This window comes from Mus caroli, chromosome 19 (genome assembly GCF_900094665.2).
Source record: "Mus caroli chromosome 19, CAROLI_EIJ_v1.1, whole genome shotgun sequence".
NCBI lineage: Eukaryota > Metazoa > Chordata > Mammalia > Rodentia > Muridae > Mus > Mus caroli.
Window position 1 is genome coordinate 25,960,700 of NC_034588.1, and position 25,669 is coordinate 25,986,368.

Below are 25,669 nucleotides of genomic sequence, written 5' to 3' on the forward strand. Positions count from 1 at the left end.
GGAAAAAGATGGGAGAGGTTTAAGGAAGAAAGGGAAAGGAGAAAGTGAATTATATTGAGAAGATAAAAAGTTAACTTTTAAACCATTGGGCTGACTACAGGATGAGAGAAAAATTTTACTACCAATACCTCAGACAAGAGATGAACATCTAGAATACATAAAAAACTAAAAAAAAAAAAAAAGAAAGAAATCAAAAAAAGGATCCAGTTAATAAATGGGCTGGTAAACTGAATACGGTTCTCAAAGAAATCCAAATGGACAGTAAATGATGGAGGAAAAGATCAGCACTCTTAGTCATCAGGGAAAGCCAATGAGTAGCTTTGACATTCAATCCTACCATTCCACACCAGCAGCTATCAGCAAGGAAACAAGTGAGAACACAGGCTGGCAAGGCCGTGGGAGAAGGAGCCCTTCACTCACCTGTGGTGGGAGTGGGAACTGGTACAGCCACCATGGAAATCAGTGGGCAGTCTCTCAAAACACAAAAAGTAGGACTGTCATGAGACACAACTGCTCCACTCCTCAGAGTTTTCTAAGTCAGCATACCACGGGGATATCTGCACACCCATGTTCATTGCTGTGGTATCTACAAAAGCTAGGAACCAGAACCAGCCTCTGTGCCCATCAACAGACAAATGGATACATGTGTGGTGTGTGTGCTGTGTGTGTGTGGTCTGTGTGTGTACTAATACAAATGTGAAAAACATTCACAGTGGGGTTTATTCTGCCACAAAGAAAATAAAATCCTAAAATGAGTGGTGGTGTCACATGCCTTTAATCCCAGCACTTGGGAGGCAGAAATGTGTGTGTCTCTGTAAGTTCAAGGCCAGCCTGGTCTACAGAGTGAGTTCAGGACAGCCAAGGCTACACAGAGAAACCCTGTTTCAAGAAGAAAAAAAAACAACCCTCCCCCAAACCAAACAAAACAAAAACACCCAAGAAAGAAAGAAAGAAAGAAGGAAATAAAGAAAGAAAAGAAAAGAAAAGAAAAGAAAAGAAAAGAAAAGAAAAGAAAATCCAGACATTTGAAATGGAATTGAAAATAATCATGTCAATCAAACAAAGTCAGATTCACAAAGACATGTTTTTTTGTTTTTTGTTTTTATCATGTAGGTCATAAAACTAGAAAGGAAATTCTACTGGCTAGTTTTATGTGGACTAGACACAGACCAAAGTCACCCGAGAGGAGATAACCTCAATTTTAAAAATGCCTTCATAAGATTAGGCTGCAAACAAGCCTGTAGGATATTTTCTTAATTAGTGATGGATGGGAGAAGGCCCAGCCCGTTGTGGGTGATGCCATCCCTGGTCTGGTGAACCTCAGTTCTATGAAAGAAAAAGAAAGAAAGAAAGAAAGAAAGAAAGAAAGAAAGAAAGAAAGAAAGAAAGAAAGAAAGAGAGGGGGGAAGGAGGGAAGGAAGGAAGGAAGGAAGGAAGGAAGGAAGGAAGGAAGGAAGGAAGGAAGAAAGAAAAAAAGAAAGAAAGAAAGAAAGAAAGAAAGAAAGAAAGAAAGAAAGAAAGAAAGAAAGAGAGGGGGAAGGAGGGAAGGAAGGAAGGAAGGAAGGAAGGAAGAAAGAAAGAAAGAAAGAAAGAAAGAAAGAAAGAAAGAAAGAAAGAAAGAAAGAGAAAGAGGTAGAGAGGGAGGGAGGGAGGAAAGGAAGGAAGGAAGGAAGGAAGGAAGGAACCAAGCAACCAAGCAACCAAGCAACCAAGCAGGCAAGCTGAGCAAGTCATGGGGAGCAAGCCAGTAAGCAGCACCTCTCCATGGCCTCTGTATTATCTCCTGCCTCCAGGTTCCTGACTTGTTTGAGTTCCTGACCTGACATCTTTCACTGATGAGCAGTGATCTGGAAGTGTAAGCCAAATAAACCCTTCCCTCCCCAAGTTGTTTTGGTCATGGTGTTTCATCCAGCAATGATAACACTAACCAGGATAGACATCATGTAGAAAGATAGCTCGGGGCAGCTGCTGGGAGGAGGGGAGTGGGGGACATGTGACAAGAGAGCACAAGGGTCTCAGGGTAAGGAAGGGGGACAGCAGGGAGTTAGAGGAGTGGGGTGGGAGAGTCTGGCATGAGAAGAACAAAATATATATGAAAATGTCATAATGAGATCCATTACTTTGTTATCTTAAAAACCTTAAAGGGCCCTTGGGCCCCTCATCCCTGCAAGCCGAGCACTGACTGCCTCCAGTGTTAAGCTAACAGAGTCTCACAAGATGGTTCTCATGCACCCCCGGGAGGGGCTGGTCCTGCTGGCTGCTGTGAAAGAGTAGCCAGAAAGGAAAGGACAAGGAACTATAGCCACCAAGGTTCCAGACATCTGTCTCTGTGATCAGCTAAACTTGTCAAGGGGGACGTGGAAGCTCCCCAAGCACACGAAAGGCACAGCCATCAGTGAATGCAGGGCTCCTCCCCACCCCATGTCCTTGCCAGCATATGTTATGTGAAAACAGCTTCCTTGAAAAGATAGCATTTAAGGCCACTCCTCTAGTGGAAAGGTGACCAACTGACTCAGCGTAGGGCTTTCCCACAATGCAGGACCTTGGGGACTAAAGCCAAGACAGTCATAAGCCAACTGGATGATAGACCACTTTCTGTGGTCACAGTTCTTTGTCATTGTGGATAATGGCATGACTTAAATAAGCGTAGTCCAGTTAGGTCCAAAGTCACCTGTTTAGAATGACTGGGCACACTGAATTTGCTGCCTCATCTGAAATGGCTGAATACCCTCTCACCTTCCTATGTTCCCTGCCATGCCTCCACTGACTGAACATTCCTGGAACTCTCTTCTGCCTTTTTAGTCTCCACGGTACTTCCACAGTTATCCTCATATCCTGGACACTGGGACCCAGAAGTTTCCCACAAACTCATCATATGATGAAGGCTGACAAAGCCCCCTCTCTTCTTATCTCCCATCCCCCATTCTCCACTAACTCAACCATGAACCAGTCTTGTTCAGGGCCCACATGAAGCCATTCTCGTTTATTCTCCAGACATATCTATAAATTTCTGCCTTGTCAAAATCACTCTGTGTGTGCATGCATATGTGTGTGTGTGCATGAATATGCGCATGTATTTTTATTCTGTGCTATGTTGCAAGTTGTCAGAAGAATAGGAGAAATGTGTTAGGTGTTAAGTTAGTCTCCATTCCAGGTGTGGCGAGCAGGTTATCAATCCTAACACTCTCTCACACACTCAATATCCAATCTCCATTCATTCTGTTTGACTCAGTAAATGTGAGGCAATTCTTACATCAGCCAAAAATGAGGATCAGCTGGCTGGCTACATGAAGATGCTCATCAGAGGGGAGCTGAATGGATACATGAATGCAGATGCCATCTGACATGTTCAGAAGCAGCAGGGTCCCTCTGCTCTCTGTGGGACTTATCTTCTATCTGCTCTGTCCACCCCCTGCATTGGACTACTGTTGAGAGCATACCATGATCCGGGTCATGTTAAGCAGGATGGGGTTACATCAACCTTCCTGTCTAGTTTGTTGTGAGGTATTGGGCTATACACAGACTTGGGACATTGTCTATGTGACTACAAGCCATGCTTCTCCTGTGGGGGCTGTGGGGGCTTTTGGGGTGGTAACTTTGACAGGAGCCTTGAGTCCAGGAGACATGAGGGAACTCCTTCCATCCCATGTAGGTGAATTGACACCATTGAGTTTCTCCGGAGTTCAGACCTTAGCTTGACTGGAGACTAGACTGTATAGCCCAATGACCCACAGTTTGTGAACCCCTAGAAAGTAGAGCTATGTCGTGATCATTGTAAATAGCTGCCCAAGAAGTTCATAAGTATTTTAGTGTCAGAAAATCCTGTTGTACTAATTCTGGTAGTTAGGAAGGTATATCTTAACAAAGCACAAAGACAGAGCCTTGGCTATCCTAGTCCCTGCAGCAGAGGAACAAAGTCACGATTTAAAGCTGGAATACTGCTGAGAGCACTCATCACTTAAGACCACATCCGGAGGTCACCACCAGTTCCCATGCTCTAGGTCTCTGCATGCTGAACAATGCCCCTCGTTGTCACCCTTGGAAAAGCACAAATCATAAGGGGAAGAGACTAGACCCTGGACAGAGATAACTGTGACTCTCTGACCATCTGAGCCTGGCAAACCTGGTGTTTTCAAATCTGCTGTACCACTTTCCAATACAGTGAATAATTAACCATACATTATTAGCTTATTAAAATGTTTGATATAATTTCCTTAAATAGTTTAACATTTTAATATAGTTGTGCTATCATTTCTGGAAAAAAACCTAAAAAATTGATTTTTATTTTCTTATACTACCTTAAACTCAAGTATAATTCCTATTAAATTTCAAGGGCCATTCAGAGACTGCTTAATGTGGGTCCCTCTGTGTGCAGCAATTGTGTTTCTGGGGAAGGGAATGTCTAATGCCTATCACTAACACCGCAGAGAAGAGCTGACCTGCATAAGCTTCTTTCAAAGCAGCTGTCTGATTTTTTTCAGGGCCCCTTCCATGAAGTGAAGGGAACTGACCCCTCTGTGCTGCTCTGCCCAAGTGCCAATCTACCCAAAACATAGGGCTTTGGCTCATCTTGGCAGACTCGGGCAAGCTAAATGTGTAGTCATCATATTTGAGATGCTGACTGGCAAATATAGATCTCCCTTGGAAAAGCACAAATCATAAGGGGAAGAGACTAGACCCTGGACAGAGATAACTGTGACTCTCTGACCATCTGAGCTCTCTAGACAGACTCCTATGCAAATGTTTTCACTACTTGCACTCATGTAAACAAACCAAGAAGCTAACCCTATGCAAATTAAATATGCACATTAATGGCGTTTATTATTGACTAGTGGAACACAGATGATTTCCCCACTCCTTTCTGTTGATGTATGGCTTCTAAAATGTCTAGCGAACATTGTGATATTGTAAAACTAAAAACTTCAGTTCTAAAAAACTATGACAGAGTAGATAAATATTGTTAGTTTTTTGCAAACTATTTCTACCAAGCATCGATTTTGTTGTGTGTTTGGGGTGTTTGTGCATGCGCGAGTGTGCATGCGTGTGTGCGCGCACACACGCAGCAAAGGAAAGATGATGTTGGGTGTCCTCTATCATGCTCTACCTTATTCCCTTTGACACAGGTTCTTTCACTGAATCTGAAGTTCATCTTCATTTACTTGTTTGTTTTGTGGGCTAGTCTCTGTCTTCAACCTAACCCACCACCAGTGAGACCACATCTGACATTTTTTCTATTGGTGCTAGGGTTCTGAACTCAGGACCTCAAACTTGTGCAGCAAGTGTGCACTTTTATCCACTGGGCCATCTCTCTAGCCTGTTTTTCTTTTCTTCTCTTTCTGTTGTTGTTGTTGTTTGCAATGGCAGTTCAGTTTGACTTTTCTTTTTGACAGCACTGGGGACTGAACCTAGAGTCCCATGAATGCTAAATAAATACTCTTATCCCTGAGCTATACCACTAAGCCTACACCGGGTATCCTCAAACACTTTTTCCCAAGTAGAGGCTAATGGTATGTATGCTTTGTACAGGCTTGAAAAAGGGATGGTGACATTCACTAACTGAATATTCCAGCAAAACTAACTGAGAGAGTATTCAGGCTTCCTTCCTGACAGAGCCTGAGACTCTTCGGGCAAGGGAACAGATGCTGGCTGCTGACCTTTCTTGGAGAAGAGGATGATTCAGAGGGCTGGGAGGGCTGGAGAGTTGTGAGGTGATAACTGAAGTTTCTGTGTGGAAACTGGCATCTCCTTGGTGACTGAGCGAGGGCTTTCTGGACTCACTTGAATCTAAAGGTGGTGGTGGCTGGCTCTTTAAGACAATCCGCTCATCTGGCTCTCGGATAACCTGAGTGACAATATGCATTATTTTTCACTTGTAGTTTGGGTTTTGATTTGCCTAATAATTGCTAGGGGCAGGCTAGAACAAGAGAGAAACTGAGGTAAGATAACAATATGTGGCCAGGGACTTCCTGTAAATAAAAGGGGGCAATGGTCCATCCAGAAGGGTCAGGAGTCCAGGCCAGGGGTACACAGCCAAAGGGCTCTACATGTTAACAAGGAAAACCTGAACTTGCACTTGGAACTTTGATTTCTGAGGACACGGACTGTGGTTCGGGAAAAGATCTGATTTTTAAACAAAGTGTATCTGTACTGTACATATTCAATGCAGCATATACTTAATGTCTTCTTCATACACCCCTTTCAGCTTTTAGCACACAAGCTCACAACTTAGCAAATGGATTAAGCCTGGGGCCACATTTACCACCTCACTGTACAGAGGTATCTGGTTGGAGAAAAGCAACATGAGTCACTGGCGGTAAAGTAAGAATCACCCTATATAAACCCTTCCCTGGTAGTGGGTCACACAAATGGAAGAAGGGGAGCAAGCCACTGAACCCCACAGTGGAGCAGGCAGTGGAGCCTGAGGATCAGTCTGTATAAACCCTACGTCCGCTATGCTGCCCTGATGTGAACACCGCAGCTACGGATGAATCCTCCCCACTAACTGTGTGGGGCCTGACACAGATGCTGGAAATAAAACATCTACAAATGCTGCTGATGCACGTACCTTTATGTTCGCCTCCAGGCTGTCAAGAGAAGATGCTAGAAGAAAGAGGAATAGGGTGAGGAACTCGTTATTATCAGTTAGCTCTAAAACTGCTGACACATTCATCCCATAGCAGAAACAAGAGTTTAGGCCATAATTGGACAGCAAGAGAACTAAAGTGTTCCCTTGTTCCAAGATGCAACCGAGTCTCCCCTGCACTTCTATAGGACCTTTCTGTCTTCCTGGGGTCCACAGTCTAGCTGTTATTTTCAGTGACAGTACAGCTGGAAGGGGGTTAAGGGACAAACAGGCCATGGATCAGAAGTTCAAGAGCCTTACACAGCCTTAAAGAAAGAAGATATATTTGCCCAGATGCGCAGAGCTTTGAAGAAGGCAATATGAGTCTGATATAAAGTTCCTGTGCTCTGCCTCATGAGTCCTTGCTGGTTTCTGGCTCTTGAGGATTCTTGGCCAAGGTAAAGGTGAATATAGAGTCAAGCCAATGGATACATATGAAGCAAAATGTACCTAAACCACAAATCACTGCCATTACCCTAAAAGTAGGAGAGATAAACAGACCTCACACTCGTGAGTGGCAAGAATGATTAGAAAATAAAGTAATAAATAAGGTAATAAAGCCTAACCTGTATGAGACCCTAGTTCCAAAACAAAGCCAAATATTGCAGTACTAAATATTTTATTATTCTAAAAATAATAAACACACATGGAGAAAAACAAAAAGCAAGTAGATTTCCCTCCTCTCCCCCAGGTTTAATGACATTCTTTGAACTCCTGGTTCACTTTATAGCAGCAATAGTAATAAGAAAGAAATAAGAAGAGATTTTTAAAGCCTGACGTGTTCCCTGCCTGAGCACTTCCATCTCTGTGTATGCACACGGCCCTGGAAACCCTCCACCCTAAGCTGGGCTAGGGATCAGCAAAGTCCCTTGCAGCTAAAGGTACAAAACTAGCCTGAAGCGTAGGAACTCCTTGGGGACTCCCCTGCCTGGTGAGCTGAGAACTCATCAACATCTGGTTGGCTTTTGACCCCTTGTTTCTCAGAGGGCAAGCCATAACCCAACAGTGTGAGGACCAGCCAGAAGCTTGTGAGAAAAGGACTCAGAGGCCTCACATCAACACAGAATCAAGAGCTGCAGTTTGGAGGCATGGCTTTCTTCTCCCACAGGCCTGGGGATGGCCCAAACGCAGGGATAGCTTGGCAAGCCACAGGGATTCCAGGATCTAATTCCAGAGATCTGAATGTATGCAGGTTGCAGCTCTGCTAACAGTTACACTGACATGGTAACCACTGCAAACCCCCTCTCCTGCCAGGCAAAGACCAGGACAAGCATGGCGAATGGGCACCATCAGATGCAAGCCAGCATCAAGCTCGACCCTCTCTTCTAGAAAAGGACATTTGCTGCTGCTTGCATTCAGTGTAACAGGAAGGATGGCACTGCTTTTACAGGCTACACCAGTGACCTTCAATGGCAGGGCTTAAATTAACTCTCAGATGGGAGAAAGCACTTCTCCTCTCAGCCCCACACTCTATCAGTGCTCAGCTGGGATCCGTCACTCTGCTCTCAGAACACTGGCCTGAGTTAGCATAAAACCCTCTACAGTCCCTTAAAGGCACAAACCATTAAGCCTAACACAGGGAACACCAGTGTGAGAACATGGCAAGTCAGTCCTACCAGGAGGTAACAGAGGGAGCCATCCCTAGCCCTGTCTTAGACTTAGAACTCCAGGCAAGCTGCTGTGCCCTTTACTAGGGACAGAATAGCACATTCCAATCACTGTCCATCAGTGTGTAGTCCAGAGACCTCAGTGGGGGACAGGGGTCCCTTCAAGACCTTTTACAAGACCTCCGAATTAAAGCTTGCATTCATAATTATACTAAGACATGATTTATTCCTCTCAGTCTTATCGTCCCATAGTCTAACAAAAAGCCACCACAACACATCATAACATAACTGGTCTAATGGTTAGTAACTTCTCTACTGGTGTACTACATCTCGCAATTACTCAACTCCAATTTCAAACAAGCTAAATGTGGATAGCCATCATCCACACCAACCGAAGCTCTTTTAAAGCCCCCAGTATCATTTACAAATGCATAAGATCCTGAAATCCACAGCACTGAAGACAGTTAGCTACCTTAGTCTAACTGCTTCAGAGAGCTGGCTCCCCCCTCACTAACACAGAATCTGGTCAGCGAGTGTCGTGAGTCTCTTTTTCCTTCCCCTCAGAAAGAAACAGCAAAACAAACATATTTGCTAACTGTTAGGGCTGCCTGTGTAGAGTTTACAGGAGGGCAAGCTGCGGTCTGCTTTGCCAGCCTATCCAGGGGCTGTAGCCACATGTGGTTAGTCACACCCTCCAGCTCTGTCCCCTTCAAGTTTCCAGGGACAACTTGAAAACAAACTGCTTCTTAGTTCTTCTGCCCCACATGAATGCCATAGCTAGAAAGACCTTGAAATTCAAGCCCACAGCTTCCAGAGTGACCTGGAGTTCCTCACAGGGAAAGAGGCTTAGTGGAATGCAGTGGTGCTCACTGGGGAATGTGAGTAACAAGAAACTCAAATACCTCTTTTCTTCGAAAGATCAAAGTTTATTAACTTAGGTTTTCTTCTGGACTTCTTCGAACGGTGCTCCAAATTATCTTCACCAAAGGGGTTCCCACTGTCCACCTGAAAGTGAAGGAAACACGCAAGTTTCATCACCTCCGTCTTAATTACCCATGATGCCTTTCCACCTCAGTCAAAGAGAGTCTTGGAAAATAATCTAATTCGCAGTCTCCACGTATGTTACATTTACTCCACAGAAGAAACTGTCCACCATCTCCACGGAGGCTAGATATGAGGGCGTGTCAACGGTGAGCAAAGAGAACTGAAGCTAGACACAAGACACGTTCTCAGAACTGGTAATGATGAAAAGACAGCACCCAAAACTTCCGCCTCCTGCGTGCTGTGACTACAGGTGTGAGCCACCAATCCAGCCTGGAGCCCTTTGAACTGGACAGAGTATTCCAGAAATCAAGAGACTGGCTAGATTCCCTTCCAGTCTGCTGTCGAGATTCTTTTAAAACACAATAGCACTAACCACTCTCTTACTTAAAGTGACAGACCACATTTTCCTAAAACAAAACTGGTAAACACAATCTGCGAAAACAGATCAAAATACGTCAAACGGAGATTCCTCTGCGGCATGAAGCTAGACTTTGAAGGTTTTGTTTATTTTATCGGTGAGGCAGGCTACAATGCTAATTTTTATTGTTATGTCAAGAAATAGACTGAAGTTTTCTAATTTAAAAATTTTAAAGGTGTCTGAGTGTTTTGTTTGCATGTATGTCCATGTACCGCATGTGTATTGGTGCCCAAAGAAGCCAGAAGAGGATATCAGATGGCCTGGAACTGGAGCTATAAAGAGGAGCTGTTCTGCGGATGCTGGGAATAGAATCTGGGTCCTCAGGACGAACAGTCAACGCTCTTAACTGCTGAGCTACCTCTTCAGACCCAAGTTCTTTTTTTTTTTTTTTTTTTGGTTTTTCGAGACAGGGTTTCTCTGTATAGCCCTGGCTGTCCTGGAACTCACTCTTTAGACCAGGCTGACCTTGAACTCAGAAATTTGCCTGCCTTTACCTCCTGAGTGCTGGGTTTAAAGGCGTGCACCACCACGCCCGGCTCAGACCCAAGTTCTTAGCTTTAATGTCTCGAATATGATCAGGAAATCTAGGTAGTCAGGTATGTAAAATGACCTGTAAACAAGGTAAATATATAATGTCAAGTTTTCACTCCCTAAGACATCTAGCCAATTTTTTGAAGATTAATTCATCCACAGTGTTGGGGACTGCATTTTATAGCCATTTATATGGAATAGAATAAGCTACATTGTCAAAAAAGATACAAGCTATCAGCACTTCTATGGGGCCATGTTTAATGGCAGGTTGCTACATTTTGCTAGGCATCCTTACCAAGGTCACCATAAAGAAACCAGCCATACAATAATTCTGTGTTTATGAAGAGTCCTTATTTGTAGATTAACCAGTCCATATTTTCTAGCCAGAACGCTCAATCTACCTACAAGCAAGCTACATTCAACCATCTCATTGGCACCTTGGCTGAGACAAACCCTAACTCACAGCCTCTATCAGATGGACAGTCATCCTTTCCTAGAAATTTTAAGTCAAGATATTCATTTAGCATTTTATCAATTGTGAATATTCTGAAGATAGTCAGTAATTGCAATTTGTGATAGAGATCACCAAGAATAACAAAAAATATTAACTTGAATGAATCTAACAGTATAGTTACAGCTTTGTGGAAAACAAAGGCTATGTATACAAAAACTGAAGAGAATGAATCAAATTAATGATCTGTGGCTGGTGTGTGTGTGTGTGTGTGTGTATGTGTGTATATGTTTGTGAGTATGTATGTCTGTGTGTATTTTGTGAGTGTGTTTGTGTGTGTGTGTGTGTGTGTGTGTATGTATGTGTGTGTATGTGTGTGTATGTAACTCAGTAGCTCAAAGTTTCCTAGACATACTATGTAGCCCAAGCTATAGCTTCAAACTCATGGTGGTTCTCCTGCCTCAGCCTCCAAAGTGCAGAGATCAGAAGGGCACATCACCACACCTGACTTTAGATTTTCTTTTTATTACATTGATGAGCCAATGTGTAAACTCATCTTGGATGTCTCTATTTTATAATACAGTAATCAAAAACAATCTTTTAAGACAACGAAGATTACAGTGACTAGTGATAGCCACTGTTACTGGTGACTGAGGCTCAGAGTTTCTGAGGCCAGTCACTGCTTCCTTCACACCTCCCATGCTGAAATCGTTCAACATTTGGCTACTGAGCGCCGATCTCATTGAGAAAGTGAAAAGTGTTTCATATAACTGGATGGAGCTTCAGTTTCAATGGATGTACCTTATCAGCCAGCCTTGGGCTGACATCTTCAGTTCCCAGCAGCTCCCACTCTTCTGAGTACTGGTGAGCTAGCATCTACAGATGTCATACTCTATTAATAATGTTCAAAATTTAAAAATGGGCTGATTGACATTTACTGAGCAAGTTCTCTCTGAAATGCCTTCATAGACACTTCCTAACAACAACACTGGAAAAATGAACATAATTTAATGACAGTTATTATTCATTTGACTTCTCTCTCTTCAGTTACTACTGCCCACTTGTTTGCACAGCTCAAGAATTCTTTCTCCCACTCTTCTCCACACCCTCATGCAGGAAGTGACTCTGACAAAAATTAAATTTACTTTAAGCTCACATGTCTAACCACAAATGGAGGTTTCCTTTCTCCCGGGAACTTGAAGCTTTTCCCATGGTTGCGTTGAGTCGGCCGATGGAGATGGAGACGTTGAGGGGAGGGTACCCGGGACTGTGTCCCTTTGGGGAGTTGGTCAGAATCTTTTTCCTTTGGCTTCTTTTTCCTGCTAGTTGCCTGGACTCTCTGTCCGTGCGATTTTGAGACAGACCTTTGCAATCTACACCTTTCTTCCTGAGAGCAGAAAGCAAACAAACAAATAACAAACAAACAAAGATTTGCTGTTCCGCTTCGTTTTGTTTTCCCAGTGTTGGGAATCAAGCCTAAGGCTTTTGGGGAGGGGGCTATACCTCCAAACAAAAATATCCTTTTGATTAAAAAACAAAGATAATTCAGTCAGGACTATAACTGACATTAGTTGAACATTTAAAAACTAAGGGGGGCTGGAGAGATGGCTCAGAGTTTAAGAGCACTGACTGTTCTTCCAAAGGTCCTGAGTTCAATTCCCAGCAACTACATGGTGACTCACAACCATCTGTAATGGGATCCGATGACCTCTTCTGCTGTGTCTGAAGACAGCTACAATATATTCATATAAATAAAATAAATAAATCTATTTAAAAAATAAAAACTAAGATAGAAGACAGCTCCAAATTTATAAAACAAACCTTTAAAGAAGGGTATTTCTCTATTAATCTACCATTTAGCTTAACATAATTAGTACGGGTAACTGTCTAAAGTCACATGTTTTAAACAATAACAGGGAGGTTTATTTGTATTAGGGAAATTTTTGAAAACAGCAGATAGATACCAACGTCCCCCAAGCACAGGCAGACTATAGATCGGGAGAAGTGTGGGAGGCACATGCATATACATGGATCCATTCGTTTCACTTAAAAGCGATCAAGCATGTCTGTGCATACAGCAATGAAAGCATTTCTAATAGCTGTTTAGAGTCAGGGTCTCACCATGTAGCCCAGACTTGCCCTTCAACCTATAAGCAAGTTTGCACCTTGGCTTCCCAAGTGCTAGGATCATAGGTATGTGTCACCCTGACTGGCTTAAAATGGTTTTAAAAATTAAAGCTAGCTGTCGTGCTGAATCAGCAAGCATCTGCATTGAAACTCCACCTTAACCCAGATCAAGGACTCTGTCAGGCTCCTTTTTATTCTCCCAGCCGTTCTGTCTGGTGTGTCTGTGATGTGGGAGATGTGTGTGTGTGTGTGTGGGGGGGTACTAATAGTCTCGTATTCTGGTTTTGACATTGTCACTTAATCATCAGCCTCCACTTGAACATCACCATTCTGAACACACGGCAAACATACACTAATGTGACGGCCTAAGCAAATGGTCTGATCACAGAAAACAAACTGAGCACAAACTACCCAGGTTATTGTATGTTCAGTTCCATTTAAATTTAGCAAGCTGACTTCAGATTAACAGTCTTTAAATTGGGGTGGGGATACAGGGGAGTGGGGTGGGCTCCTGTCATTTCTATCATAGCCCTCTTTATTATACTTACACAAATGAATCTGTTTTTACACGGGAACACGCATTCTAGGATGGCTGTCCTTGTAGAAAACTCTATTTTGGGAGCAATGCCCTAAAAATAAGGCAGCATAAAGAGAAGCAAATAAAATTACTGGAAACAATTCGCTTGCCCATCTCATCTCCACTGGAAAGCTGCCAAGAACCCAAGTGTCCTGTAGTCAGCATACTCTGAATACATTTTTTTTTTAAACAGAAAATAAATCAAAAGCTAAACTAGCAGTTCTTGGCCTGTGGGTTAAGGGGTCGCATATCAGACATTTACATAGTGATTCATAACAGTAGCAAAATTGCTGTTATGAAGGAACAATGAAATAATCTTATGGTTGGTGGTTACCATGACATGAGGAAGTTTTCTAAAGGGTCACAGCATTAGGAAAGTTGGAAACCACTGGGCTAAACACCTATATAACGTATACTCTATATTGAGCTGAGGTTTAAGTCAACGGAACAGACTCCTAACACAACCCTGTGAAGTGGGTTCTAATACAATGTTCATTTGGACGAGAGTGATCCTGGACATGGGCTAGCAGTGGCAGAGCTGGTCATTGAAGACATCTGGGTAGCAGTGTCTATGCTATTAGCTACTCTAGCTAAAAGAGGGTCTTCTTCCCTATCTGCTGGCCTTGGCAAGCTTATATATAAAGCATTTATATTCATCAGACCTATTCTTAGCTACTAGATGTCTATTTTAGTGTGGTGTTTTATCGTATCAATGACTGATGAGATTTAAAATGAGATAAAACAACAATGTATAGAAATACAGAGGGAAGAAAAAAAAGTTGGGTGGAGGTTGTGCACGCCTTTAATCCCAGCACTTGGGAGACAGAGGCAGGCGCATCTGTGACTTCAAGAGGCACCTGGGTACAGAGCAAATTCTAGGACAGCCAAGACTACACAGGGAAACCCTGTTGCTAAAAACCAAAAAGAAAAAGAAAAAAAAAAAAGAAAGGAAGAAAGAGAAAAAAAGAAAGGAAGAGAAAAACCTAATTGTTACCGAACTGAGAAGAGAGAATAGGCAGGTGAATGGTTTGCCTGCCTATACAATTCATTCACCCTCATTTCATTTTCTACAGTAGTAATAAAAACCAGAAACAGTACACTGAAAAATATCTAAGAGATGTTTACAGCTAAGAACATAAAGCCAATGCACAAGAACTCCTGCTCTGCCACCCACCAGCTCCGTGAGCCCGGGGAACATTCCTGATGTACAGCACACTCCCCTCCACTGGAGGGAGGAAACAGCTGTCCCTTCCTGGATGACAGGTGACAGAACAAGATATGCCATGTCATGAGCTCGGCATGCACCAGGCAGGAGCATCAACTGCTCCTGAAGCTTTGGCAATGGCTTTGACTTTGATTTGTGAAATGTTTCAGAAGAACTGGATCTCTCGATATATATATATATTTTACAAATTGTTGATGGAGTTTGATAAAGCCAATTACAGGAACTGATATTTTTTCATCTGCTGCATGAGGGTACTCCGATGCATTTTAAAGCCAATAAAGCACCCCATTTATCAATAACTACAAATACAACTTCTTACAGGCAGGTTAGTCTTTCTATCCATGCCCAGAGCACTCACCACATGACACTTGGGGACAAAAATAAGTGTTTCCCCTTGTCTGAAGGTGGCTTTTATTTAACTGGGAATTTGAGGAAGACAAAGTTAATCCAAGGGTTTCCTCAGGCTGGCTCTCCTGAACTTTTATTCCCTGTGACATTCTGAAGGGCATCATGCCAATAACTTGAAGCAATAAAGGCGAGCATATCATAGGAACCCTGGCTTAAGTGATACATGAAGATGACGCTGGAGAAAGAAAAAAGTCATTTCCTGACTATTTGCCAAACCTTAAAAGATAACAGGGAGGGCTTAAAGTTACAGGCATTTGGGATTCTGATTAGGACAAGGTTTGATGCCTATGTTTGGAGTATCAGTCACCAGAAGCAATTGCAGGCATTGAGGTTCTTCTGATCATAGTCTGAACAGCCCAGGGACAGAGCGGGACAGGGACATCTCACCACATGATCACAGTAGGATGCATAGTGCAGAAACGAAAAGCTTAAGTAGTAATTGTGCTTTTTATAATCCCCAAAGATGTGGCTCTTTAAGTGGATGTCATCCAAGAGCATAAAATTCCACTTAAAAAGAAGTGGTTGTTTCAAAGATAGAAATCATAGACCATAAAATCAAAATGACTGTGTTGAATTTGAGTTCGAATAAATGCCTCCAAACAGATTACCAATTGACTCTCTGCTGCCCCATGCCTGGTTCCCCAGTGATTCCAGCCTCTAACAGTTCTCATCTGATAAAGAGAACAGAATATCAACTTTGTCTAATTTGAAAATTGTTAGGAAGAGAGTGACTAAAAATGTAGGTTACCTGGAGGTGGTGGCACACATTTTTAATCCCAGGGCTTGGGAGGTGCAGGCAAGTGGATCTCTGTGAGTTTGAGGCCAGCCTGGTCTACAGAGCTAGCTCCAGAACAGCCAAGGCTACACATTCTTAAAAACTGTGGAATGTTGAAGGCATAAAACAAATGTAAGATAATATTATTGCTGTCGTTAGTCTAATTACTGATAACAGCTATGACCAAATAGATCTTCCTGTCAATCTGCAATAAATAAGAGGAACTTTCTAGGACATCATGTGATAACTGGATAGGTGAATGACACAGCTTAGTTAGATAATAAAACTATCAGCTCTTAGATCAATCGTAGACATCAGTATGGTTTGGTGTCATGATCTGGGCATCTGACCATGGGCGGAAATAGAATGGAGGAAACTAAGCAAGAAAAGCTACCTGCCCAAGGCCAACCCTGTCAGGAATGAAAGGTTCACTCTCAAAGAACTTTTCTTCCTGTAGAAGCCCCTGTGGGAGGGTCACTCACTGGAAACCAAATAGCCGTCTTCATGAGCACCTCCCTCTGCATGCCAAGGTGTGAGGATGCCAGCCTGGGCTCAGGGAACAGGAAATCTCGGGTGTTTTTTTCATAGTAGGCCAACTCTTCCCATGCTAGAACGAAAGGATAGAGGGCATGAGTAAATGTCTTCTACACCTCTTGAGTTTAAGAAAACAGATGCTCAAATGGTGTGCTAGCTAGCTTCTATCAACTTGACACAATCTATAGTCACCTCGGAGGAGGGACCCTCCATTGAGAAAATGCCTTGAGATGATGCTATGATAGGCTATACTCTCAAACTATGAGCCCAAATAAACCCTTCATTCCTGAGGTTGCTTATGTCAGAATATTTTGTCAAAGAAACAAGAAAAGCAATGAAGACAGAATATTGGTACTAGGAGTGGGAAGGTTGCTACCATAAACTTGATTATGTGATTCTTGGGGTTATAAAACTAGTTTGCAGGATAAATGTAGAAGAGTTTGGAACTTTGGACTGGAACCTCTTTGGTACTATAAGCATAGCCTATAGGACCATTCTAGTGAAAGCTTTGAAGCCAAAAGTGCTGAAAGAAAGGCAAAGAGCGGAGGCCCAACTCATGAAGTTCCAGACAGCAACAAGGCCTCGATCAGGAACTGGAAGATGACCATCCATGTAGTGATTTAAGCAAGACTCTACTTTCATTCCACACTTACCCTGAGAACTTGGGTGAATTTTAATTTAAAGGTAATAGACTAATTTTGTAGAGGAAATGTCAAGACAGGAGAAGATTCAGGTGGTTGGTGAGAAAGCACTTGCAATCCCTAAACGAATGACTGTCACTGAGGAGAAACCTCCTGCACTGCATTGGGACAACAGGCAGGGTGCCTTAAGCTCAAAAGTCCACCCCCTGGAAGATTTGTCCTATGAAGGTTCAAATGTAATTGAAGGGAGAAAGCTGGAAGTGAAAAAGGTCCCCTTCTCCTTGAAGGCACCTGGCTAGGGAAGTGCTTCCCAGGTGGTGACATTTAAGTTGACACAGCTATAGTCCAAGGGAGGCACGCTTCACCTTGAGCTGGCAATGATACTTGGAAATGTCATCTGCATGCTACTGGTTCTTGAGTCATGACAGATACAAGACTGAAGGTGTTGTGAAATCCTACTCCACACTTTTGGAGAACAGCTGAGACCAGTAAAGGTGTGACTGGATTAGAGTCCCTTGCAAGGCAGCCCTAAGAGGCCACTGTGTCAAGTTCTGAAGGTGAAGCTGTAAAATGTGAAGACTAGGTTCTAATGCAAAGCCCAAGGTGCTGGAGAGGCCAGGACTGTAAGGCATCTATCAAACCAAGGGTCATTGTGGACATGGAGTAGAATCAAATAAACAGAAAAAGTGTATGTAATACAGGTTGCCCATCTGGAGGGATGGGGCTATCTAAGCCCTGTGGAGCACAGTCAATTTCATCATGAGCCCTGATGCTGGACGTGGAGCTGCCATGCTGGTTGGTCTCTGTTTGATCATTCCTTCCCATACTCTGATCCCTCTACTTTTAAAATGGGGATGATAATTGGGGCCATCCTATGTTGGAACTGCACAGCTTGTTTTCTATTTTATAGGGAGTCATAGTTAGGAGATTGCCTTGAGTCTCAGACAGTATTTTGGACTGTTAAAGACAAAAGGAACGTTTGAAGGCAGATTGTGTTTTGCATTGTGAGATGAACTTGAGGCTTTGGAGAGAAGGGATGGGAGATTATGATTCAAAGCGACATGTTGGGGTGCATTTGGAGAGATTCTGTGGTTAAGATAGCTTCCTACTTTCCAGAGGACTCCATATTAGTTCCCGGCACTTGCGTCAGGAGTCTCACAACTGCGCACCACCCCAGCTCAAAAAGGATAGGAGCATCTTCTGGCCTTCACAGGCACCCACACATCCATAGCTTATGTTCACACAGATACATGCACATGTGTAAATTAAAATAATAAACTTTTAAAAGTGATGTGTTTGAAGGACTGGAGAGCTAGATGGCTTGGTAGTTAAGAGTGCTGGTTGTTCTGCTCTTCCAGAGGTCCTGAGTTCAATTCCCAGCAACCACATGGTGGCTCTCAACCATCTATAATGAGGTCCGATGCCCTCTTCTGTTGTACAGGTATCCCTGCAGATAAAGCACTCATAATCATATAATATACAAACAAACCTTTTTCAAGAGTGTTTGGATAGTAAGTAGACTAGAGTGGACTTGTGATGGTTAATCTCTATTGTCAAATTAACGAGATAGAATTATCTGGGAGACTGGCATCTGGGCATGCCAGAGAGGTTACTGTCTTTTTAGGTTAACTGAGTAGTAAGATTTACAGACTGTGGTTGGCACCACTCTCTGGGATAGGATCCTGGTCTATGTAAAAAGAAGAAAGTACATTGGATATAAGCACTTATTACTCTGTTTCTTGACTATAGATGCAATGTGACCAGCCAACCCTGTGACTTCCCCTCAGTGTTAGACTCTAACCTTGAATTATAAGCCCCAATGAACCATTCCTTCCTGGGTGGCTTTTGTTAGAGATTTTTATCACAGAAGAGTAACTAACATAATACTGAAATGGGAATTAGTTTAATCAATTAGAAAATCAGAAGGCTCCAAAGTGTCTTAAAATTGTCTTCCAAGTTTGATTTTTTTTTTTCAGTAACCCAAGCAGCAGTCAGTGTGGAAATGTCAGCACATGATGAGATGTGACAGTGCCTGGGTAATAAATAATGAGCATGCTCAGACTGCCTGATCTTATAGGCCACGTAAAGTGGCTGAAAGCACTCAGAATTCTCAATCAGCTGAAGGCATAGACAATGGCATCATCGGGACTTCAGTAAACACTATCCCCACTCATTAAAAAAAAAAAGACTATAAGAAAAGAAAATTCTAGTAACAATACCAGTTTGAAGGCTACCTTGCATTCCTAGCGCACATGACAGTTATCACCATGCTTCTGAATAGAGTAGCTCATTGCTTCTCCTTGAGACTGAGAGTTTAACACACCTGTCACGTAGCAAAGCAGGCATTCAAAGCTAGGTCTGCCTGAGGTCTTACTGCCTTCTAGTGACCATTACTAACTGCGGAGGAAAACTGCTCTGGACTTTCTAAAGAGAGAGTATAAAGTTTACGCCTGAGGAGATTAATAAAAAGATAGCATCAAGCTCACAGTCACATAGTGTCACACTGCTCCCTGTGTCTGTCACTTCTTCACACCTTTATAAACTGAACAACTAGAGGGGTCTTCATTTTCTGGGAGCAAAGTCACTGACTCTTAATCTTCACTGCAGTAAGCTCCACGCAGAGCTAAGCACGGCTACTGTATCCCTAACCTGATGGTCACAGCCCTACAAGTGTCTGAAGATGCTGTGAAAACTATCAAACAAGAATATACAATCTACAGCAAAACAAAGAGGTAATGGCCAGCTGGTAAAAGAACCACTCTCCGAGAACCAGCATGGTCCATATGACCCTATGCTCGACTTTATGCAAACTACATTTACTCAGTTAATACCAAAGACCACTGCTGCTGCCACATGCCATGTCCGTATAAATTAACTGATTTATCTACACAGCATCTGATGCTGAGTGAAACTGTTATTTTCGGCAATTTAAACTGAGTGCCACTACTCTCCCAGTCTGAAACTGGAGGGCTGTGAACATAACGCAAGTGCAATAAGACTCCCATCCTGCATGGAACTAACTCGTGTGTTATAAACGATATTCATGCTGTCGGCTCGACTATTCAAACAGCCATTCTTATAACCTCACAGGTGCCACAAGAAAAACACATACAATCCCAGCATTCAACAGGGTCAGACAGGAGGAGCATGGGTTCAAAGCCTGCTGAGGCTTGGCTAAAAAAATGTAACATATGTTTCAAAACATATAAAATTCTAGAAAGTAAGTCCATGTAATATCCTATGAATAGTATAGATAATTTATATAGGGGCCATCTGTGTTACCTTAACACTAGGTATATGTGCCAATACATGATATACTAAGTGTGTTTTTAAAAGTCTGAAAAAACACATAGTAAACTATCATAAGGTATCTATCAGGAATTGTTAATGAGTGGGTTCTACTTACTTTTAGTCTATATAATCATTTGTTAGTTGGAAAATTTTCAATATATAGATATTGTGTATTTTTTAATTAGTACAAAATTAAGTAATATTAAAATAAACATGACCCTATTCTATTAACATAAAATGTAACTTGCCAATTCACAGGGTTATATGTTTAACCATAAAATTGGGTCAAACAAGAAAAAAGTTATGGAAAAAAACTCAATGGCCTGGTTTTTAGCCTGTCCTTTTTTTTTTTTTTTTTTTTTTTGTTCCATTCAGTGAGCATTTCTGAATAGCAGGCAGGAGGCAGTGCTCTGGATTGTCTACCAAAACAAGTAATTTTTGAACAGATAGCCTCATACTGTTTTATTCAAGTACCTAGCTCTAGGTTCACACCATAATTTGTAGATACTGGTATCTAAGTGCCTGTTTTAGCCCTAGGTTGACACCGTAACACTAAAATTGGGTAAAGTTAGGGACACACCTAGATTCACAGACTAACACTTCCATGCCTGTGTGTTCCCATATTCATCCCACACATGCAAGGACTCATCTCTGGATTCACACTGTCGTGTCTGAACCTAGATTCAAATTAGAACATCTGTGTACATGTTTACAGCAATTATCCCCACACTCACACCACAATACTCGAGCACCTATGTATAGATTCAGACCATAATAGGCAAGTGTCTATCCCTAATTCACACTGTAATATCCAAGTGTCTGTTGCTAGAGTCACATGCAATAATTCAAGAGTTCACACTTATATTCTTAAGAGTATAGAGTTCTCATCTATTTCCAGGGCTACCTTTGCAAAAACAAAACAAAACAAAAAGCAACCAACCAAACAAACAAAAATACAAGAAGCAAATGCCTAGCTCTGCACCCCTCTCCTGGGCCCCTGGCCTACCCCAGGCATATCCAATTATGGACGGATCCACAACCTTCGTGGAAAGCCTCTACTCAATTCTTCTCCTTTAGCTGAGACATCTACCCAGCTCACCACTCTTTTCTCAGTAACTCTCAGGAAAAAAAGAAAATTCACTTGAGAAAATATCTACATGGTGCAATGAAGGAGATGCATATGTATTGATCATAACTGATTAAAGATTTGAGTAAATATAAATTTATAGCAAAGGGAAATGCTTGCATCCAAACCTCATTCTGCAAGCAATCAAAACCAATCAGGAAGCTGGGCAGTGGTGGCGCACACCTTTAATAGTAACGCTTGGGAGGCAGAGGCAGGCAAATCTCTGAGTTCAAGGCCAGCCTGGTCTACAGAGTGCGTTCCAGGACAGCCAGGGCTATATGGAGAAACCCGGTCTTAACTAAAACAAACAAACAAAAACCCAATGACCATAACCAGAAGGAAAATAAAAACAGAAACAAATCATAATATAGGAAAAATTGAAACTTTTGATGCATCATATCTAAATCTAAGGGGTCTTAATGTGATAAAACATTTCTAAACAAATTAACATACAACCCAAAAGTCATAAATTCAAATGATAATGTTCTACTTAGCCAAAACAGAAGAAACAAGCACGCTCTACTCTGCCTGCTGAGGCAGTATACCCCTGGAAATGGTTCAGTCAGAAGGAAAACTGAAGCTCTGTCCCCATTCATTCTTTCAAGATGAAAGCGTTAGTTCAGAAGTGTGTTTGTTGGCATATTACCTGGAGACACTAGCTGTACTAATTCAAACCTGGTTAGGAAGCCTAAGAAAGAAGAAAATGAGATTTTAATATTTAATTTTAATATTTCAGAGACTTAAATGTTAAATTAAAACCACCACATCTCGTTTAGACTACTGGTAATAACAGTTTAGTTGGCCCTCTGTATTCACAAGTTCCCTTAATGGAGATTCTACAATGATCTTTAAACTGCCTACAGACAGAAAACATTTAAAAAGTAATTGCATCTGTACTAACATATATATTCCTTTATCATTATTCTCTAGACAAGGCAGAACAACTACTTCATACAAAATGTACAGTATATAATATAGAGATAATCCAAATTATTTGGGACACAGAGAGAGAGAGACACATACATTCACATATAGGTTATAAACAAATTCTATATCATTTTACTTATAGTCCTTGAACACCTATGTATTTTGTATGTGCAGAGCTCCTGGAACCATCTTCTCAAGGACACCACAGAACAAGTATAATTTAAAATAAGTGCCAATAGCAACAATGAAGCAGGTTTTGATAAAGTGAGGGGGTGGAGCAAGGAAGAGTGAGCTACAACATTTGCATTTTGTGTAATATTTTGTCTCTTAAAAGTATGTCAGGGGCTGGAGAGATGGCTGTGTCAAGCAAGCACATTCCTCTTGCAGGGGATACAAGTTCTCTTCTTAGCTCCCATGTCAGGCAGCTAATAGGTGCCTATAACTCCAGACCCAGAGAATCTGATTCCCTCTCTAGCCTTTGTGGGCACCTATGCAAACACATGGCATAAGACACACATAAATAAAATTATGTATATGCACAAAGTACTATAATAGTAATATACTTCTCATTTTAAAGCTTGAAACCCAAGTGCTACTCATCAACACAAAGTTTAGCTTGCCTAAAAAGCATGCTATTTGACTCTACAAATGTGACATAAATATATATTACCATGTTCCTTGAGATTAAAATATTTTTAAAGATGCTGTCTAAAACATCGATAAAGACAAGACTAAAACATAAATCTTGGCCAGGAGGGATAGATGACTCAGCAAGATAAGGCACGTGTCACTCAAGCCCGATGATGTGAGTGAAATCCTCAGAACCCACAGAAGCAAGAGATAACCACTCCTAAAAGGAATCCTTTGACTCCTACATGTGTACCCATACTCACGGACCCCCTCCCCCCCACACACACACACAGGACAGCTAAAGCAATCCCAAGCAAAAAGCACACTACTGGGGATATCACAACGCCTGATTCAAGTCATACCACAGAGCTTCAGCAACAAAACCATGGAACCATCAGAAAGGATCATGTCAAACAGTACAGTAGAACCGAGTGTCCAGGAACCAGAATATATACTAGAGAACACAAATTATGCTGGAGAAACTAGAAAACCACTGATAGAGAATGGGGCTCTCTCCTTACCTCTTGTCTGTACAAAAAAACAAAACTAAAAACAAAAACCCAAAAAATAATTAGAAAGAGATCAAAGATCTTAACATGAGAGTGAGACTGTAAGAGGAAACACCTTAAGATATAGGGAAAGGCAAAAAGTTTCTGGAAACAACAGCTCAAGAAGTGATACCAAGAACTGACAGATGGGATTGCCTGAAATCAAGTCTTCTGCATAGCAAGGGAAATAGAAAAGAGCTAAAGAACTGAAGAGAAGTCTTCACCAGCTATATATCTGGCAAAGGATTAATATCTAGAATGGATAAAGAACTCCCAAAGCTTAATGCCAAAAAAATCAAACAACTCAATCAACAAATGGGCTAATGAGAGGATTACACAATAGTAAAAGGATAAAACCCAGATTAGCAGTCAGCACACGAGAAAGGGCAGGTGTGACAGCACACCCCTGTAACCAGCACATAAGAGCTGGAGACAGGCAAATCAGCAGTCAAGGCCATCCTCAACTACATAGTGAGTTTGAGGCCAGCCTGACCTATATTAGACCTACTCTCATAAAAATGAAAAATGTTCCAACATCTTTAGGTATAAAGAGAATACAGATTAAAACTACATAAATATTCCCTCTCACACCAGTCAAACTAGATATCAAGAAAATAACAAATGTTGGTAAAAATCTGGGAAAAGGTGGACCATCATACATTACTGGTGGGAAAGTGAATTAGTCCAGTCAATATAGAGGTTTCACATAAAACAAAACAAAACAAAAACAAAAACAAAACCCACTGTTCTTAAGCTCTCACCTTTCTTACTCTCATCTCTAGCCCTTCTCCTTTCTCTCTCCTTTCCTCCCTCTCTCCACAAGGCTATGGCCAGCCCTTCTCTTTCTTTTATCTTCTCCCTCCTCCTCCTCCTCCTCCTCCTGCTCCTCCTCCTCCTCCTCCTTCTTTCTCTCCTCTCTCTCTCCTCTCTCTTCTCTTCTCTTCTCTTCTCTTCTCTTCTCTTCTCTCTCTCTCTCTCTCTCTCTCTCTCTCTCTCTCTCTCTCTCTCTCTCTCTCTCTCTCTCTCTCTCTCTCTCTCTCTCTCTCTCTCTCTCTCTCTCTCTCTCTCTCTCTCTCTCTCTCTCCTCTCTCTCTCCCTTTCTACAATAAAACCATAGACCACCAACAACAAAACCAAAAAGGATCATCACTTTTTGGTATCTAGAACTCAAGGCAGCGCTATTCACACAGCCAAGCTAGAGAATCAGTCCAGCTGATACTCAACAGATGGAGAAAGCACATTGTACATACACAGTGGAGAGTTATTCGTACTGTCTTGGTTACTTTTCTATTGCTGTTATAAGACACCATGACCAAGGCAACTTATGAAAGAAAATGTTTAATTTGCGTCTCACAGTGGCAGAGAGTCAGAGTCCATGACCATCATGGCAGGGAGTATGGCAGCAGGCAGTCAGGCAGGCATGCAAGCCAGCAGGCACCATGCTGGAACAGTAGCTGAGAACTCACATCTTGATCGGGAGACACTGGGAACAGCATGGGCTTTTGAAACATCAAAGCCCAGCCCCAGTGACATATCAACAAAGCCATGCCACTGAATCCTTTCCAGGCGGTTTCAACTAACACAGGGACAAATATTCACTCAAATATATAAGCCTATGGTACCGTTCTTAGTCAAACCACCACACCGACATAAAGAAGAATAAATGTGAGTTATAAGCAGTAGAAAATAGGTGTAACTGTACATCACCATATTAAGTGAAAGTCAGACAAATATTAGATATTTTCTTTCACTTAAAAGTCTTGGGATTCTTTATATAGAAAACCTATAACTCTATTTTAGAGACAGACAAGCCAATTAAAAAGTAAGATGAAAATATGAATAGGCATTTCTCCAAAGCACACTCTACCGTGTTAGCGATTACAGGCATGCAAAACAATGGTATAAAAGCACTTCATGCTTGCAGGCTTCAACCAATGAAAATGAGAGAAAGAAAAGGGGTTGGCTGAAACAGGGGAAAGAACGAAACCTGCAAACACTGCTGACCAATGACTCAGCGGCTCGGGTGAGTAGTGCAGGAGGCTTACAAAGTCATTGCACATGTTGTAAGTTACTGTGACTCAGCGGTACTACTTACATGAATGTTTGTCTATGTTTCTGTGTGCTCATATATGTGTGTGTGTGTGCACATGAGTATATCCAAGAGAATTGAGAACACATTTCCATATA

At 42.0% G+C, this 25,669-nt stretch overlaps 1 protein-coding gene across 7 annotated transcripts in view; it reads right to left on the reverse strand.

Annotated features, from left to right (window-relative positions):
- The window catches only part of Spata6l (spermatogenesis associated 6 like), a 44,548-nt gene that overhangs the window by 9,184 nt on the left and 9,695 nt on the right, over positions 1-25,669 (reverse strand). For 6 of the 7 annotated variants that reach the window (XM_021152214.2, XM_021152211.2, XM_021152210.2 and 3 more), the window contains 7 exons: positions 22,024-22,065; positions 16,268-16,392; positions 13,349-13,429; positions 11,830-12,060; positions 9,132-9,234; positions 6,566-6,600; positions 5,655-5,842 (listed from right to left, as the gene is read on the reverse strand). In XM_021152214.2, coding sequence (XP_021007873.1) covers positions 5,655-5,842; positions 6,566-6,600; positions 9,132-9,234; positions 11,830-12,060; positions 13,349-13,429; positions 16,268-16,392; positions 22,024-22,065 — 805 coding nt within the window. The remainder of the gene's footprint in view (positions 1-5,654; positions 5,843-6,565; positions 6,601-9,131; positions 9,235-11,829; positions 12,061-13,348; positions 13,430-16,267; positions 16,393-22,023; positions 22,066-25,669) is intronic. The other variant, XM_021152212.2, reaches the window with a different exon arrangement.